The sequence below is a fragment of the Dermochelys coriacea genome, chromosome 3 (assembly GCF_009764565.3).
Source record: "Dermochelys coriacea isolate rDerCor1 chromosome 3, rDerCor1.pri.v4, whole genome shotgun sequence".
Classification (NCBI taxonomy): Eukaryota; Metazoa; Chordata; order Testudines; family Dermochelyidae; genus Dermochelys; species Dermochelys coriacea.
The window spans coordinates 33,877,122-33,893,478 of record NC_050070.1 but is presented as its reverse complement, the minus strand read 5'-3'; the positions used below and the strand labels follow the sequence as shown (position 1 = coordinate 33,893,478).

The 16,357-nt window shown below is 43.1% G+C and overlaps 1 protein-coding gene across 1 annotated transcript; it reads left to right on the top strand.

Annotated features, from left to right (window-relative positions):
* The first annotated feature begins 6,251 nt into the window (after window positions 1-6,251).
* LOC122459200 lies at window positions 6,252-7,370 on the top strand. The gene is made up of 2 exons (XM_043510154.1): window positions 6,252-6,554; window positions 6,684-7,370. Exons 1-2 carry the CDS (start codon window positions 6,252-6,254, stop codon window positions 7,368-7,370), a joined length of 990 nt encoding a protein of 329 aa, XP_043366089.1.
* The last annotated feature ends 8,987 nt before the right edge of the window (window positions 7,371-16,357 follow it).

The window sequence follows — 16,357 nt, the reverse complement described above, 5'->3', positions numbered from 1 at the left end:
TAGTTTACTCCAAGTTCTTGCCTCCTATTTGTGACCTCCTGAGCTTATTTATTTTCTTGGCCTACCTGCAATGGCTCCGATACAGCCCTGAAATCTTTTGAGTGCTTCCCCTGCTATAGTTGACAGGAACGAAGCCATCTGGAGTGCAATAGCTATGTTGCAGGCAGGCAGTAGATAAAAAAATTAATGTGTTCAGGAGCTCTGGGAACATTAGTGGTACTGCACATAAGGAGACAATGGAAAATAAATACAGCTAAATGAAGGAAAAGATATTTACTTCAGCTCTTATGGCTTTGCATTCAGGCAGAAACTCAAGTGGAGCTGGTGCAAGGGTGGAACCCCGATCAGCAAATGGTACCCCTAGAGCCGCGTATGCTACAGAGCTGAGTCTGAGTATGATTTGGCTCCTACATTTAAGTACCTTAGTCCAATAAAAATTTTTATTACAATATGCAAAGCTGAGTTGCCAACCATCTCTAAATTTACTGAAGGCTATTAATTTCTTTCTTAAATACAATGCATCCCTCCCTCAAAAAATTTTACTCAACATAAATTTTAAGTTTAGAGAGAGATGTAGTTACAGAAGAACATTTAAAAATAATGCCCACTATTATTCCCTATTTTGGCACCATTTCATACAGCATTTCAACATATGTATTTTAAAAATGTTTAAATAAATCTACTGTATTGGGTTAGAAATCATTTTGTTTTAGCCAGATGACTTTTCCTAAAGATTATTAAAAGTCAGTGTTAGGAAAAAATTGGATCACATCAGTAAAATTTTTGCCTTGTTTTAGTAAATTAATTAACAGAAGGGTTGTTTATTCAGATATAAAGTGCCAGGTTAGGAAAGTGAGTAGATTTCTTACGTTCAAGGATGTCAAAATACTACTCCAAAGGGGACTGGACTCAATGACCCAGGAGTTCACTTCCAGTTCCATATCTTATGGTCCTAATGGTGACCATAGAATGGTAGAAGCTTTAGAAAAGTTCAATCAAAATCCCAAGTCCCAAGAAGTTGAAACCAAACAGCCATGTTTAAAAAGAAACAACCAAACTAGCTTTTGCACGGTTTTCTTGAAATTCAGTTAATATCAATATAATTGAAACCAGAGATTCTACATAATAAGTTATCGATTGCTTTGCAAATAACTCCTAATAGAGCTGTCGATATTCTGCAAAGTAAATTGTGTTAGACCGCAGGGCCTACTTTCATTGTTAAATTACTAACATTTAAAATGAAAAAATACGTTTTACATCAATTCCAGATAGAAAATTTTTTACCTCACATATATTTTGCCACATATTTGATCTTGCATATTGCACACATGCAAAATATGTGAGACTACATGACATGCTGTATGCTATAGGGTATACAAACCCCACTCTGGGCCAGAAAGGATTAAAGAACAGTGCAAGGCCCAGGTAGTCCCAACCCTAGAGAACATGCTTAACCTGGAGACAGGTTTTCAAAGGGAGCAACCCAGCTCAGAAGGGTAAGGCTGGGGAGGAGTACAGAGCTGCCCTGAAATCTCCTGCTGAAAGGGGCTGGAGAAGCCTCCTCAAGGGGAATAGGACTATGTGTTGAACGCAACTAGGGGGTAATGGTTTGGTTTCTTTTTCATTTTCCTTTTTTCCTTATCTGGGACCAGAAGCTGACGGAGTGAAGCAGTGATAGGAAGTGACCTAGGGAGAGTAAGACAGAAGGCCCCTCCAGAGGCCGAACACACCTGACCCTCCTAGGGCTCTGGCTCTGGGCTCCCTTACCACTGCCCTCATGACTGGGTGGGTGCTAACCACTAGGCCTCCAAGGACCCTATTAAGGACTGTATCTGAAATAGTACAAAAGTGACCACGTTTCTGATTGCAAACAATATATTGCTCTTGAACAGTTTATGTAGAGAGAAGGTCACTTTGTCCTTTCAGTTTCTGCATGATTTATACAGTTCTTATGTCACAATGGCTATACACCTGAAGGCTGTACTCAGTCTGGTTTCACTGAATAATAATAATAATTTATTATTATTATTATTATATAAGGTAGGGAATTCTATAGTAGCTGAGTTCCGGAAGACTTCCAGACCTCCCAGTATGTCCATTAAGAAGGCTCACACCTCATAAAGAAATGCAGTGAATAAATACAAAATTTCTCTTTCAGCTGAGAAAAACATTGGTAATAGCAGATTCAAGCTTTCCCTTTCTTACTCAGTACATCATGATGAACTGCTCAACATCTCTGATGACACCGTAGAACAGACAAACCTTTGCAAAATGTAGGTGATGATGTCGTCAGAGTATTTTCTGCCATGTTAACTGGACATTTTCCACACTGTACTGTTTGGCTGCTTGCTCAAACTCCTTCCCAATTCCTCCATCACAGCCTCGTCGTCTCAGCCTCATGCATCTGGTCCACAAGGGTTTCCAGCTGAAGCCTGAACATCAGTACTGAAGTTCAAGCCCCATGAGCCCATGTCAACTAACCCTAGGCTCTGAGACTCAGTGTCTTGGGTTTTTTATCACAGTGTAGACATACCGTTACTCTCCTCCGTTCTCTGCTGCCCCATTTAAAGGAGGGTTTAAACAGATGCCTCCCATCCCTATTAGCAATAATGAATATATTTAATTTCTCAGATACAACAAAACAACAACCTAAAATCATAATACTGATGGTGTGGTTTAAAGATGTGCGGAAGTGTTAACACAATCAAAATGTCTCTAGAGGCTAACATCATTATCCATTAGAAGAAAGATGACAAGTTCTTTTTAATTTGCTATTAATCTTCCATATTCCACATGACTTATGAGGAGAGGCTGAGGGAGCTGGGATTGTTTAGTCTGCAGAAGAGAAGAATGAGGGGGGATTTGATAGCTGCTTTCAACTACCTGAAAGGGGGTTTCAAAGAGGATGGCTCTAGACTGTTCTCAATGGTAGCAGATGACAGAACGAGGAGTAATGGTCTCAAGTTGCAATGGGGGAGGTTTAGATTGGATATTAGGAAAAACTTTTTCACTAAGAGGGTGGTGAAACACTGGAATGCGTTACCTAGGGAGGTGGTAGAATCTCCTTCCTTAGAGGTTTTTAAGGTCAGGCTTGACAAAGCCCTGGCTGGGATGATTTAACTGGGACTTGGTCCTGCTTTGAGCAGGGGGTTGGACTAGATGACCTTCTGGGGTCCCTTCCAACCCTGATATTCTATGATTCTATGATTCTATGATTTCCCCTTCCTCCCTCCCTTCAGTGTTACCGCTCCCTTCCCTTGTCTTTCTGTTTAGCTGATCTCTGAACCCGCTAGCAAAAAAAACCCTAACATGATATTTGCTGCAATCACGTTGACAGTTTTGCTAGTGTGTTATAAGCCTTCCCCCACCCCATGTTCTGGATACCTGTATGCTGCAAAAACTGTGTTCTTAACATGGGTCAACAGTTCAGGTTAAAATAGCAGTGACAAAATGGTGACTCATCTTTTAACTCAGGTTACCAGCTTGAGTTCAACCCAGGCTGCTCTATAGACTGTACCTCAAGTTGTTAACTCTAGCTAAAAGCTGAGTTGCTATGTCTTCACTGCTGTTTTAACTTGAGTTAGCTAATGCAGGTTAGCTAGCCCTAATTAAGAACATACCTCTTTCTTCAGTGTAGATATAACCTCTGTCCTATCCATTAAGACTGTAATCTCTTTGGGGCAGGGACCATCTACCGCTGTTTGTACAGGGCCTAACACAAAGTGGCCCTTTCTTGGTTGGCCCATAGGTACCATCATAATAAACAGTCACAGATTTCAAGGCCAGAAGGAACTACCAGATCATCTAGTCTTCCCTCCTGTATATCATAAGTCACCAACACTGCACAGTGTCTGCATACTAAACCCAGCAACCAAAATTAGAACAAAGTATTATAGGCCACAAGAGACTAGACTATTATGTGCCACAGACAGAGAATAGGAGGCTCCAAGGTGCATCAGTGCTTGAGGCCTCTTCCACGGTAGGGAAATGATTAAGTGAGATATACCCAGATAATCCTAGCAAGTGACTTCCACCCACATGTTGGAGAGAAAGGTGAAAAAAAAATCCAATCTGACCTCTGGGAAAATCGCTTCGCAACCACACATACGATGATCAATTAAACCCTGAACATGTAAGCCAGTGAACATGTGAACAACCAGCCAGTCATGCACCTGAGAGAGACAGAATTCTTGATGCAACCTCAGAGCCCTTGCCCTCCTCCGATGTCCCATCTCCAGCCGTGGCCATCCCTGATGTTTCAGAGGAAGAAGATAAATAACATACTAATAACAAAGAGAACTCTACGTTGCTATTGAGCCATGTCAGAATTTCAAATCTGACTATTATCTGAAACCATTCTATATATTTCTGCTTGTCCCTATGTTTATTTCCATTATGTGGCTGCTAATTGCTCCAGAACATAAGAACAGCCATACCGGGTCAGACCAATGGTCCATCTAGCCCAGTCTCCTGTCTTCTGACAGTGGCCAATGCCAGGTGCTTCAGAGGGAATGAACAGAAAAGGCAATCATCAAGTGATCCAGCCCTTGTTGTCCAGTCCCAGCTTCTGCAATCCAGGAAAATCCAGGAGCCAGGAAAGAAAAGTGTCTCCTCTCCATCTGTCATTTATACCAACCACTGCAAGAATTGCTTGGTGTATTAATGGTGTTTTCCACAGAGCCAGTCAAAAATTGTTTGACTGAAAAAAATCAGGCAAAAATATGTTTTCAATGACAACAGAATTTTTTGTGAAAAAATTTCACTTCTGATTTTTTTGCTGAAATTTGAAATTTTTGCTGAAATGGTTTTAAATCTTGTGTTTTGAAATTGTGGGAAACAACCCCCTCTCTCACACCTTTTAAAACCATTTTCCAGATGGAAAGCTAGGAAAAAGTTGAAAGAGAGAGGGAGAGAGAGAGAGAAAACGAGCAAGGAAGTGGAAATGGTGGGGGGACTAAAATAAAAAAAGGGTCGTAATTTTCCCACCAACCCAAAATGAAATTGAACAAAACAAATAATCTTTAGTTTACAATAAATGAAAATTGGCAAAACCTAGTTATCTTTTAAAGACCCACTCTGGTTTTCAGCTTGCTTGAAAACATCAAGTATGAGCCATCACCCGATATAATAGTATAATGGTCCTATTTGATGTGGCAAATCCTGCGTCCCCAGACAAGCAGGTACAGACTGTCTCTTACCCACCACCACAGCCACAAACATTGACTCAGAGGACCACTGAGCTAGTCTTACTGGATTTGCAAAGCTTTAATCTACATATGTGGATTGCCACATTCCTTTTTTACAATCCTGATCCAATACATAGTAACAGCTGCATGTGTAGCTAGAGCTGGTTCTTTCATGGAGGTAAAACAAGTGATCACCTATGACATTACAATATTAGGAGCAATTAAGGTGTTTAGTAGCTGTTAGTAGCATAAGGGCCCTACCGTCAACCAAGCCCTAACCCTGCCCTTTGACCCCTTAAACCCTGCCCCTTGACCCCTTGACCCCTGCCCTCCTGTCACTGGAAGTACCGGCCCATAGGGGTATTACTTCTGGGGTCAAGGTGGCCACATGACCGGAAGCAAGCTGTGTCATGTGACCCCTCTAACAACTCCTCCCACTGCCCTCTACCAATCAGGATGGGTTTCCTCTCGACAGGACCGCCCCAAGAGGAGATTTGATTAATCAGGGCAAGTTCCGGGGCAAGATGACCTGTCCAGAAGTGGGTTGTGTGACCCCTCTAAGAACTCATCCCACCACCCTCTACCAATAAGGAGGGGTTTCAGCCACTGGGGACCACCCTGAGAGGAGATTTGACCAATCAGGGTGAGTTCCGAGGTGGGGTGACCAGAAGCAAGGTGTGTCATGTGACCTCTCTAAGAACTCCTCCCACTGCCCTCTACCAATCAGGAGGGGTTTTGCCCCCATAGGACCACCCCAAGAGGAGATTTGACCAATCATGGGGAGTTCCATTGTGGGGTGACCTGTCCAGAAGTGATTCGTGTGACCCCTCTAAGAACTCCTCCCACATTCCTTTACCAATCAGGAGGAGTTTCAGCCTCATAGGACCACACAGAGAGCAGATTTTACCAAAATAGGGCAGGTTCTGGGATGGGGTGAACCACCCAGAAGAGGGTCGTGTGACCCCTTTGCCAATCAGAGCACAGCACCATCACCCCATAAGTCCCAGCACCGGGCAGAAGAGGCCATCTTTTACCAAGAACACATGTTTTAGAAATCATGGAAACATGGACTCCTTCACCACCCATGTGAAAACTTTGGACTTTGTTTTAGCGCCAAGGGTCTTTGAGAATCCGCGGAGAAAGTGCTACATCAGTGACAGTTCCAAGGAGGAGGAGGGAGTGACTGAGGGGAGCAATTTGGCCCAGTCATTGATGGATACGCCGGAACCTGAACCCGAAACCCAGCTGCTTGTGAGACACCCCGATGAGCATGGTGGCCTCTTGTCGTCCACCCCCCTGGAGGAGGAAGGTGAACCCAGCTCAGGGGAGTCACCAGCCGATAAGGTGAACGGAAAAGACATCCCTCAGGTAAATGAATGATTAAGAAGCGATGGTCGAGGGTGGAGGCTGTAATGGGGCTAGGAACCAGGGATTGTGTAAATTAAAAACAAGCAGTGGGAACTTACACTTGTTTCTTGTCTGAAAATCTCTCGACAGCGCGACGATGCCTTTCTAGAGGAACCGGAGACCCTGGACAGTGTTGCATCAAGCAGCGAAGATGAACCGGGCCCACCTTGTTTTTGCTCTGTGCCGATACAAATTGTTGAAGAGGACTTCAAGGATGAGGGCTATGAGGAGTTTAGGAAGAGGCTTGGCATGGAACTAACTGAGCCAGTGCCATGTCGTGAGCATAAAAAAGTTATGCAGACTATTGTACACATTGCTGTTTATGCTGTCCTTAACCACTGTCTTAGGGAAAAGCTTTTTGAAGATTGTGAGGGCTGTGTCGTAGATGCATCAGCCCAATGGCACCATGATTGTGTGACTTGGACTTCAGTGGATATAAACTGCAAGCTCCGGGGCCTGTGTGCTGAGCTGTGTTTGGAAAGCTTATTAAACACTATCATTGCCATAGGTTATGCTATGCAATGTCTGTGCCTAACCCAAGAACATTTCGCGCAAGGGGTGACCTTGATAAATGCTGTGCAATTGAGTGGAAACCCTGACCGTGTTTTAAAGAAAATGACCAAACCAGAAGGTGCCTGCTTAGAGTTTTATATTGACAGTCTGGTCTGCACAAAAAGTTACAGAACCCTGCTTAAGAAAAAGGCTATTTGTAAGAAATCTAAAAGGATTAAGTTAGAAAATGGTGAGGGGCCAAACATGCAATATAAAACTTGGTAGCTGTAAATTTAAAAAAAAAAATCTATTGAACAGGGCTTTGTGACTATCTGTATTTCTGTTAGAAGGTCTCTGGCCCTTAAGTGAGCTAAAAGTTTTTTAATGGAGTATCTTGGTTTGTTTTCAAGGAGCTGTATGTCTTTTAAATAAAAAATAAATTGTTTGTGAGAGCCTAGCTCTTGTGTCTTTTGTGTAAGAGAGACCCATTGACAGCAAAAAGTTGAAATGTATGTTGTGGGAGGGAAAAAATATCCTAAAAATATGTTTACAATAAAACAAACAGGTATGGTTCAGACATGTGGTTGAGTACAATAGAGCTGACTTACTCTGTTGAACTGAATAGGTTTAACCACACCCCCCGACCCTGAATAGCCAGGGTGACTGTGATTACTCACCCTTGTTGCCATAAGGTTAAAATTGATGGGGGTGCACCTATAGTAAAGGAGGTGGGTGGGTGAGGATGGTGAGTTCTGATTAATATGAAATGAAATAAAACTTCAGGAGTTCACAGATGCTATTGGACAGTTTAAATATAACCCCTGGAGTTGGCAGAATTTTATTGGATAGTTTAAATATGATGCCAGGAGTTGGTTGAAGGCTATGGGTCACTTTTTCTAGAAGTCACCCCCATTCCAAACTTTAAGCATGAAAGAAACAATAATATAAAAAATATTTAAAAAAACACAAAAAGCAAGCCCCAAGACATTCATTGATATCTGCAAAGGGCCCCCCCTTCAAATGGGTACTGTAAGAAGGCCCTACAGAAAAATGTATTTGAAATAAAAGGGAAAAAAAAGAAGCCCAGCTGTGCAGACCCCAGATCACAAAAGGGAATGCTAGGGAGGGGTGATCCAATCAACCTGCTAACTATTTTGAAACAAAGAGTTAGGATGGTATAAAAACTCCAGGTAGCTTGGAGACTCTCTCTTTCAAGAGAAACTCTCTTGGATGGCTGCTGGACTGCAGGACGAGGTATGTTCCCTGTTTTTAACTCTGAAAATATATATTATATAATGCCATTCTTTGGCCATGCTGTCCTAGTAAATGATTGCAGTGTGATCTGTTTAGCATGGAACCAGTAACTTTAAGCTGCATTTCACCACCAGGAAGAGGTAAAACCCATTTTAACTGTAGCTGTGCTTAATACTGTTAAATTTAAAAAAAAAAAAAAACAACACCTTCAGGTATTACACAGGTTGTATAGGGATTTGTAGTTAATACTAACTAACATTTTTGCTTGTTCTTTAACCCAAAGGCCCAAACACACAACCTCTGTGGCCACTCAGTAAAAGATTTAAGGGTGGCAATTTTGCAATAGGAAAGCTTCAGAAACAGACTTCAAGGAGAAACTGCTGAGCTTGAATTAATATGCACACTAGATACCATTAACTTGGGTTTGAATAGAGACTGGGAGTGGTTGGTCATTACACATATTGAATTTATTTCCTTAAGTTAAGTATCCTCATACCTTCTTGTGAATAGTCTAAATGGGCCATCTTCATTATCACTACAAAAGTTTTTTTCTCCTGCTGATAATAGCTCATCTTAACTAATTAGCCACTCACAGTTTGTATGGTAACTTCCAACTTATCTGTATGTATATATATCTTCTTATTATATGTTCCATTCTATGCATCCAATGAAGTGGGCTGTAGCCCATGAAAGCTTATGCTCTAATAAATTTGTTAGTCTCTAAGGTGCCACAAGTACTCCTGTTCTTTTTGTAATAAAAGGGTTTCACTTAAACTTCATTCTTAGTAACAAAATGGTGAACGCTGTGCCGCTTTAGCAATCTGCTTAAAAGTTTGTTTAAAAATTGTTTTCCCCGTTCGGTTTGTAATTTTTGAGGCACATGCCCTTTGCTAAAAATAGCTTTAAGGGCCTTGGATACCTCACCACTCGTCTCTTAGGTCTTGTTTCTTTTAAAACTTATTCAAGCCAGTTTTTGTAAAGTGTAAGCATCCGGTCTGAAAGCCAAGCCATTACCTGTCTTCTATTTAAAGCTTTACTATGTTTTTTGGCCACTTGAAAAAGAGTGTTCACCCAGCCAAAGCTCTCAACTTCCCCGGGGGTGTAATATATTTTTTTAACAGAGCAGTCTGTGGAGACATGACTGTTACTGGTACCATCTTTTACTAATACAAGTATGGAGGGGGACACATTCATATTAACACATTTAAATAAGTTTTATTAATTGCCTGGTTTAACACAACCTTTTACAGCCACCTGTAAAAATGGACACCGTGACTCCTAACATGAGGGAGTCTGAGCTGGTTCATTCTTCCATTTTGTCCTCTTCCGGATTTTCCTCTTGAGATCTGTGTCTCAGACAGCAGCAAAAACAGCTGATGCACAATACATTTACTCCCACAGGGCTACCAATGTGTAAGTTCTTGAAGGCCTCCAGGAAGACATCTTCAAGCTGTTGAGACACTTTCAGAAAAGAAACAGTGTAAGCACCCCACTGCTTGTTTTTTGATTGACTCAATCCCAGGTTGGTTCCTAACCCCATTACACCCCCATCCCTGACCATCACTTCTTAATCATTTATTTACCTGACCAATGTCTTTTCCATTCATCTTGTTGGCTGGTGACTCCCCCAAGCCATGATCGCCTTCTTCCTCCAGGGGGGTGGACAACAAGAGGCCATCACTGTCAGCGGGATGCCTCATGAGGGTTTGGGTTCTGGAGTCAGTTTCCGACGTATCCATCAACAGTTGAGTCAAAGGGTCCTCCTCCGAACTGTCGCTGATGTAGCGCTTTCTACACACAAGTCCAAGGGTGCTCAGAGCTAACACAAAATTTGAAGTTCTCACAAGAGTGGTGAAGGAGTCCATGTTTCCACGATTTCTAAAACACATGTTCTTGGTAAAAGATGGCCTCTTCTACCTGCCACTGAACTTATGGTGCTGTGCTCTGATTGGCAGAGGGATCACATGACCCTCTTCTGGGCCGTTCACCCCATCCCAGAACCTGCTCAATATTGGTCAAATCTGCTTTCAGGGCGGTCTTATGTGGCTGAAACCCCTCCTGATTGGTAGAGGGATGTGGGAGGAGTTTTTAGAGGGGTCACACGAATCACTTCCAGACATGTCATCCCGCCCCAGAACTCCCCCCGATTGGTCAAAACTCCTCTTGGGGCAGTCCTATAGATGTGAAACCCCTCCTGATTGATAGAGGGTGGGGGGGGTTCTTAGAGGGGTCACATGACACACCTGGCTTCCGGTCATGTCACCTCGCCCCGGAACTCGCCCTGATTGGTCAAATCTCCTCTTAGGGTGGTTCCCAGTGACTGGAACCCCTCCTGATTGGTAGAGGGTGATGGGAGCAGTTCTTAGAGGGGTCACACGACCCACTTCTGGACAGGTCACCACACCCCAGAACTCACCCTGATTGGTCAAATCTCCTCTTGGGGAGGTCCTGTTGGGAGAAAACCCATCCTGATTGGTAGAGGGAAGCGGGAGGAGTTGGTAGAGGGGACACATGACACAACTTGCTTCCGGTCATGTGGCCACCTTGACCCCGGAAGTAATACCCCCATGGGGTGGGACTTCCAGTGACTGATGGGCAGTGTTTAAGCGGTCAAGTGGAGCAATTAGGGTTTGATTGATGGTAGGGCCCTTATACTACTACTGTTTATGGTGTGGATGTGAAAACATGGTAGAATTTGACTTTTTGCAAATGGCTCGAACTATTATGGGGGGAGAGCTCATAAAAATATGTGGACCTTTTTTTCTGTAGTTTAGATCCATGTTTCTCCCCCACCTTTATCCCCCTCTCCCTGTGCCCCCTAAGTATAGTTCAATTAAAAATAAAGGCATGTTTTCCTACTTTCTGAAGGGAAGCAGGTGTTATGTATTAGAAGCTTGGCTAGCACAAATGGGTGTCCTGTATACAGCATATTAGTTCATCCTGCATTTAGGTTTTTCATTAGAATCTCTCTGTCTCCCACTCTGATGTCTTTTCCTCCCTATTTATGGGACTTTTTTCTCTAGTCCTCTTCCCACGGTTACCTCTACATGTAACATGAACTCAACAACAATAAACTCAAACCCTCAGTGTTCGAGTGAGTTCAAAATTAAACAAAATGAGGCCACTCACCTCAAGTTTATTCACTGAGAAGTGAATGTGGGCTGTCAGAGCTATCAATGCATTTCCCATTTGGCCCAAGGCACCTCCGGAATAACTGCAGAAACAAACACCACTGCTTCTATCTGATAATAGCCAGCCTGTCTCCTGCTTTCCTCAGCAGCTGCCACTGGGGCTGCTTAGACCAGGTCTACATTCAAAAGCAGGGGTTCTCAAACTGGGGATCAGGACCCCTCAGGGGGTCAGGGGTTATTACATGGGGGTCGTGAGCTGTCAGCCTCCACCCCAAACCCTGGTTTGCATCCAGCATTTATAACAGTGTTAAATATATTTAAAAGTGTTTTTAATTTATAAGGGGGGTCGCACTCAGAGACTTACTATGTGAAAGGGGTCACTAGTGCAAAAGTTTGAGAACTACTGCTCAAAAGGGAAGTCTACCCAGCTATATCACTCGGGTGTAAAAAAATCCCCTCCTCCCTCCCCCGGACATAGTTAAGTCAACCTAACCCTCGTGCTAAGTTGCCAGAAGAATTTTTCTGTACACCTAGCTACTGCCTTTTGGGGGTGTGGCTTAACTACGCTGACCGGAGAATCGCTTTTCGCTGCAGCGAGTGTCTTTATTGAAGCTATCCAGTGGCACAGTTATAGCACTTAAAGTGTAGACAAGCCTTTAGTTCAGCAGTCCCTAAACTTTACTTTGTGCCCCTCCCGCCCCGTACCCCGTCTGCATCCCCTCCTCCTCCTGAGCCATGGCTCCAGGAGTTGGGAGTGCAGACATGGGTAAGGGGGCTGAGGCTGGGGCCACAAGCAGAACTGGCAGCCAGGGCCCCAGGCGCAGGGCCAGGAGCCCAGGGTGCAGGGCCAGCAGTCAGGGCCGGGGCTAGGAGTGGAGCTGGGTGTCACTCCCTCCCCACCCTCTCTGGGGCTGGTCCAGGCCCCAGCCACGCCCCCCTGAATATTCCTCCACACAGATGGGGGACCTTTGCTTTAGTTAGTGTAGTGTTGAGATTCAGGCTACATGCTCTGCTCTCAAATTTGCTCTGGTAATTCTCAAATCCTCTGCAGCTGAAAGTGTATAGCCATTGGGAGGCCTATGTTTTTTATTGGAAATAAAAACCCACATCTCTTAATTCAATTTATTTAACGCATGCCTTAGAAAAGACTGCCCTATACAAATCCCTCCTACCCTGTCTCACAGGTAGAGCTGGCAGGAAAGAGGGTTTCATTAGAAAATGCCCATTTGTTGAACTCAAAATGTTTTGCTGATACATATCAGGTTTGATGAACTTTTGATGATCCATAGGCAGGGCTCTGACAGAATATCTGCCTAGTTTCCTCCCAGCTCACCTGGCAAGCTGCTGAAGACCTCAGGGCTTCCAGGGTTCCTGCTGTAGAGCCAGGAGCATGGAAGCCTGAGAGCCTCAGCTCTAACCAGGGCTTAGATCCCAGGTCTTCAGCAGGAAGCCTGAAAGCCCTGAGAACCTCAGATTGAGCCAGGGCTTCCAGGCTCCCTGCCATGGAGCTGGTTGCCTGGAAGCCCTGGCTCTGCTGGGAGCCTGGAAGCTCTAGAGCAGAGGTTCCAGAACTTTTCTTGTTGCCTACCCCCTTCCAGATCTACCAGCTGCCTACAAATCCTCTTCCAGATCTACCGCATACCCCTCCTCCTCCCACTGATACTTTGTGTGTTCTTTCTTAACACTACCTGTCTTTAACCATCTGTCCATATTTCACTGTTATGTACAGATACAGTTATAGTGTGACATATACAACCAAAAAAACTCCCTAAGTTCTGAGCTCAGTTAGACTGGAGAATTGCTGGGCAACTGAACCTATGCTGTACAGTGATTGGACGTGAGAGCTCTGTATGTCAGCATCTCTGTGTATCTGTGTTCTCACTGGTACATCTTGAATTAAATTAAATGCTGTATTTCATATAACAAACTCTCACAGAGTTTTTAAGCTTTGTCTGAGTAGCCTATTATGAAAATGCAATAAATAAAATAATTAAGAAATAAAATCCACCATTACACAATTTCTCTTGTCTTGCATAACCCCAGAGGTACACACCCCACAGTTTAAGATCCCCTTCCCTAGAGTTTGAGAGTCCTGGTTTGACATGGGGCTTCTGGTGCTGGCAGGTTCCCAGCTCTATGGCAGAAAACCTAGAAGCTCTGAGAGCCCCAGCTCAAGCTGGGGTTACCAGGGTTTACAGGTTTCCTGCCACAGAACTGGGGGCCTGAAATCCTGGAATGGTCTTCCAGGATCTGTGGCTCCAGGGGTATCCCTGTCTTGAGGACTGCCCTGAGCCAGACACCCCAAGGCTTCCAGACTCTTGATCCAGCTAACTCTCTGGGCTGCCCAACTCCTGCAGCCTGCTTTGCCAGTTGCCCCAAGCAGCCTGCTGGCCCAGGAGTCTGGAAGCTCTGGAATCACAGCTGACATTCAGTGGTGATCAACAGTGAAACTAACAGTCATGTCAATTTCACTCAGCAGCTGATGGTTCCAGGGAGCAGTTCTCATTTCTGAGTCATCATGTATCAGTTTTGCCAAAACAATTCTTTTTTAATTTCTAGTTTCCAAAAAACTGAAAAATTGAAATTTCCCACAAACCAGAAATTCCAAGTTTCAGCTAGCTCGACTCACAGGTAGTCTCTGCACACATACACACAACTGGCCAGACTCTAAAATTCACAGGCTGATGATGAACATAAGTGCAAGAACTGCCAGTATCCTGATCAGATCATATCCTCCAACTGACAGAGATATAAAGTTTCTCTATTATAGGGCAAGCAGAAGTCATCATCAAAGCATTGCCTTGGAAAAATATTAGACCCCCGACAAATTCTGAAACTTGCTAAGGCTTGGTCTACACTGAAAAGTCACATCAACGTAGCTACATTGGCCAGGGTGAAAAAAACTACACCCCAACCAACATAACTATGCTGCCATAACCTTCAGTATAGATGCAACTATGCTAATTGAAGCAGGTTTCCGTCGACATAGCTACCATAGTTTAGGGAGGTGATGATCCTTCGCTGACAAAAAAAACCCTACTGTCTGTGTAGGCTGCATCTATACTATGGGCTGCACTGGGATAGCTATGTCTGTTTAGTCTCTGTAATATAGATATACCCTAATACAAAACTCTACCTATCTTAGATGTAAAGGAATCAATAAAACACTAACCGCTTCCTGAAGACAGCTTATAGAAAGTCCAACAACTGCAGGCTCCTTCCCACCTTACTGCCCACACAGATCATCATGATTTTCAGATAACCTATATAGGAACAACAGGGGAGAAGTAAATTTGTGCATTGGTGGTGGTAACCCAAAACAGACTCACTCACAAATAGAGCTGGTTGAAACTTTCTGAATTTCAAATAATTGAACATTCAATTTTTCACTAAACCTCCTAAAATATTCAACAAAAACTGCTGGTATTTTTGACCTGCTCTAGAGATAGTCACATTTTTCAAATCCCTCTATTATATTGACCCTAATTACCTGAGAAATCTCTTTTCCCTCCATGACCATGACCTTCCATGGTGGCTATGTTCCACCAGAGCAATGAAATTGTCAGCCAACAGGTGGAAGCTTGTGAGTGTAGGAGAAAGAAATTTCATAGCTGGTGGACCTAAACTGTACAGCTCACTCTCAGAAGAGAAAAGAATGGTAATGAACATCAGTGTTCAGAACTAAAAACTCATTTCTGTCTTCTAGCTTTCTCACAATGTTACACACACACACACACACACACACACACACACAAAATAAACTAATCAAGCTATTTTTCTTTCAAGTCAAGAATGAATAAAGAGAGAGTGTGTATTGTTTTGATTTCTATTTTTAAGATATTGAGGCACTCAGATGCTACTTAGTGAAGGATCAGATAAGTAGGTAGGTCGATCTCAAACTCTGAGGATGTCCCAAAGTTGTGGATCTGAGGTGCAGCCCCATCTCTACAGGAAACTGTTGACCAGAATAGGCAACTAGAAAATCTTTAAAATATGTTCTTCCTGTCATGTTTATATCAAAATAACAGTAATTTGTTTCTCATCTCATAAAGATAGCAGAATGGTCTTCTGGTTAGGGCATTTGACTGAGAATCAAGAGGCATGGAGTCACCCCCAGCTCTGTTACAACATGCATGAGTGACCTTGGGCAAGTCACTTAATTTCTCTGAGCCTCAAGTCCTCATCTATGATACAGGGATAACAGTACTTCCCTCCTGCACAGAGGGGTTTTGCAGGTAGATCCATACATACTTGGGAGGCATTCAGATGCTGAAGTGATGGAGACCATAGAACTAGAAAGAAATTTGTATTTAGCTCTTAATCTGCGTGTGTTATTTCCACTGTTGCCTGAACAAACACATGCAGTTGAAGAGTACTATTTTCTCTACACTATTTCTCTAAAATAAAAATGTAATTCCTACACATTTTCCTGTCTTGAAGGCATAGTATTTTAGTAGAAACAATACAAAATAAATTAAAGGTTGGGATGATTTAGTTGGGGCTGGTCCTGCTTTGAGCAGGGGTTGGAATAGATGACCTCCTGAGGTCTCTTCCTACCCTAATCTTCTATGATTCTGTGAAAGCACAACTGAATTACAATAATATAATTTTAGTCTGAACCAAATTAGTTTTTCTGGTCAATGCACAAAGATATTTCAGGCATATAGTAGGTATCCTTTCCAAAGATGACTTTAAGTCTCAGAACAGGGGGTGACCGGTGATAAACTGAGAATCTTACAAAGAATGTATAAACAAAGGTATTTCAGGAAGTTTAGGAAAAATTGGGAGGAAATAGACACACAGTTAAGATCTCAGCTGCTCTAAATAATTGAAAGTATCAGATACAGTATTGTAAGTTAACAATGAAACAGCACAGAAACTGATATA

What these genes read in the sequence shown, in the direction of transcription:
- LOC122459200 (XM_043510154.1), top strand. Translation starts at nt 6,252, where the DNA reads ATGGACTCCTTCACCACCCATGTGAAAACTTTGGACTTTGTTTTAGCG. An exon ending in ACGGAAAAGACATCCCTCAG is followed by an intron (nt 6,555 to 6,683) that starts GTAAATGAATGA and finishes ATCTCTCGACAG; the next exon opens with CGCGACGATGCCTTTCTAGA.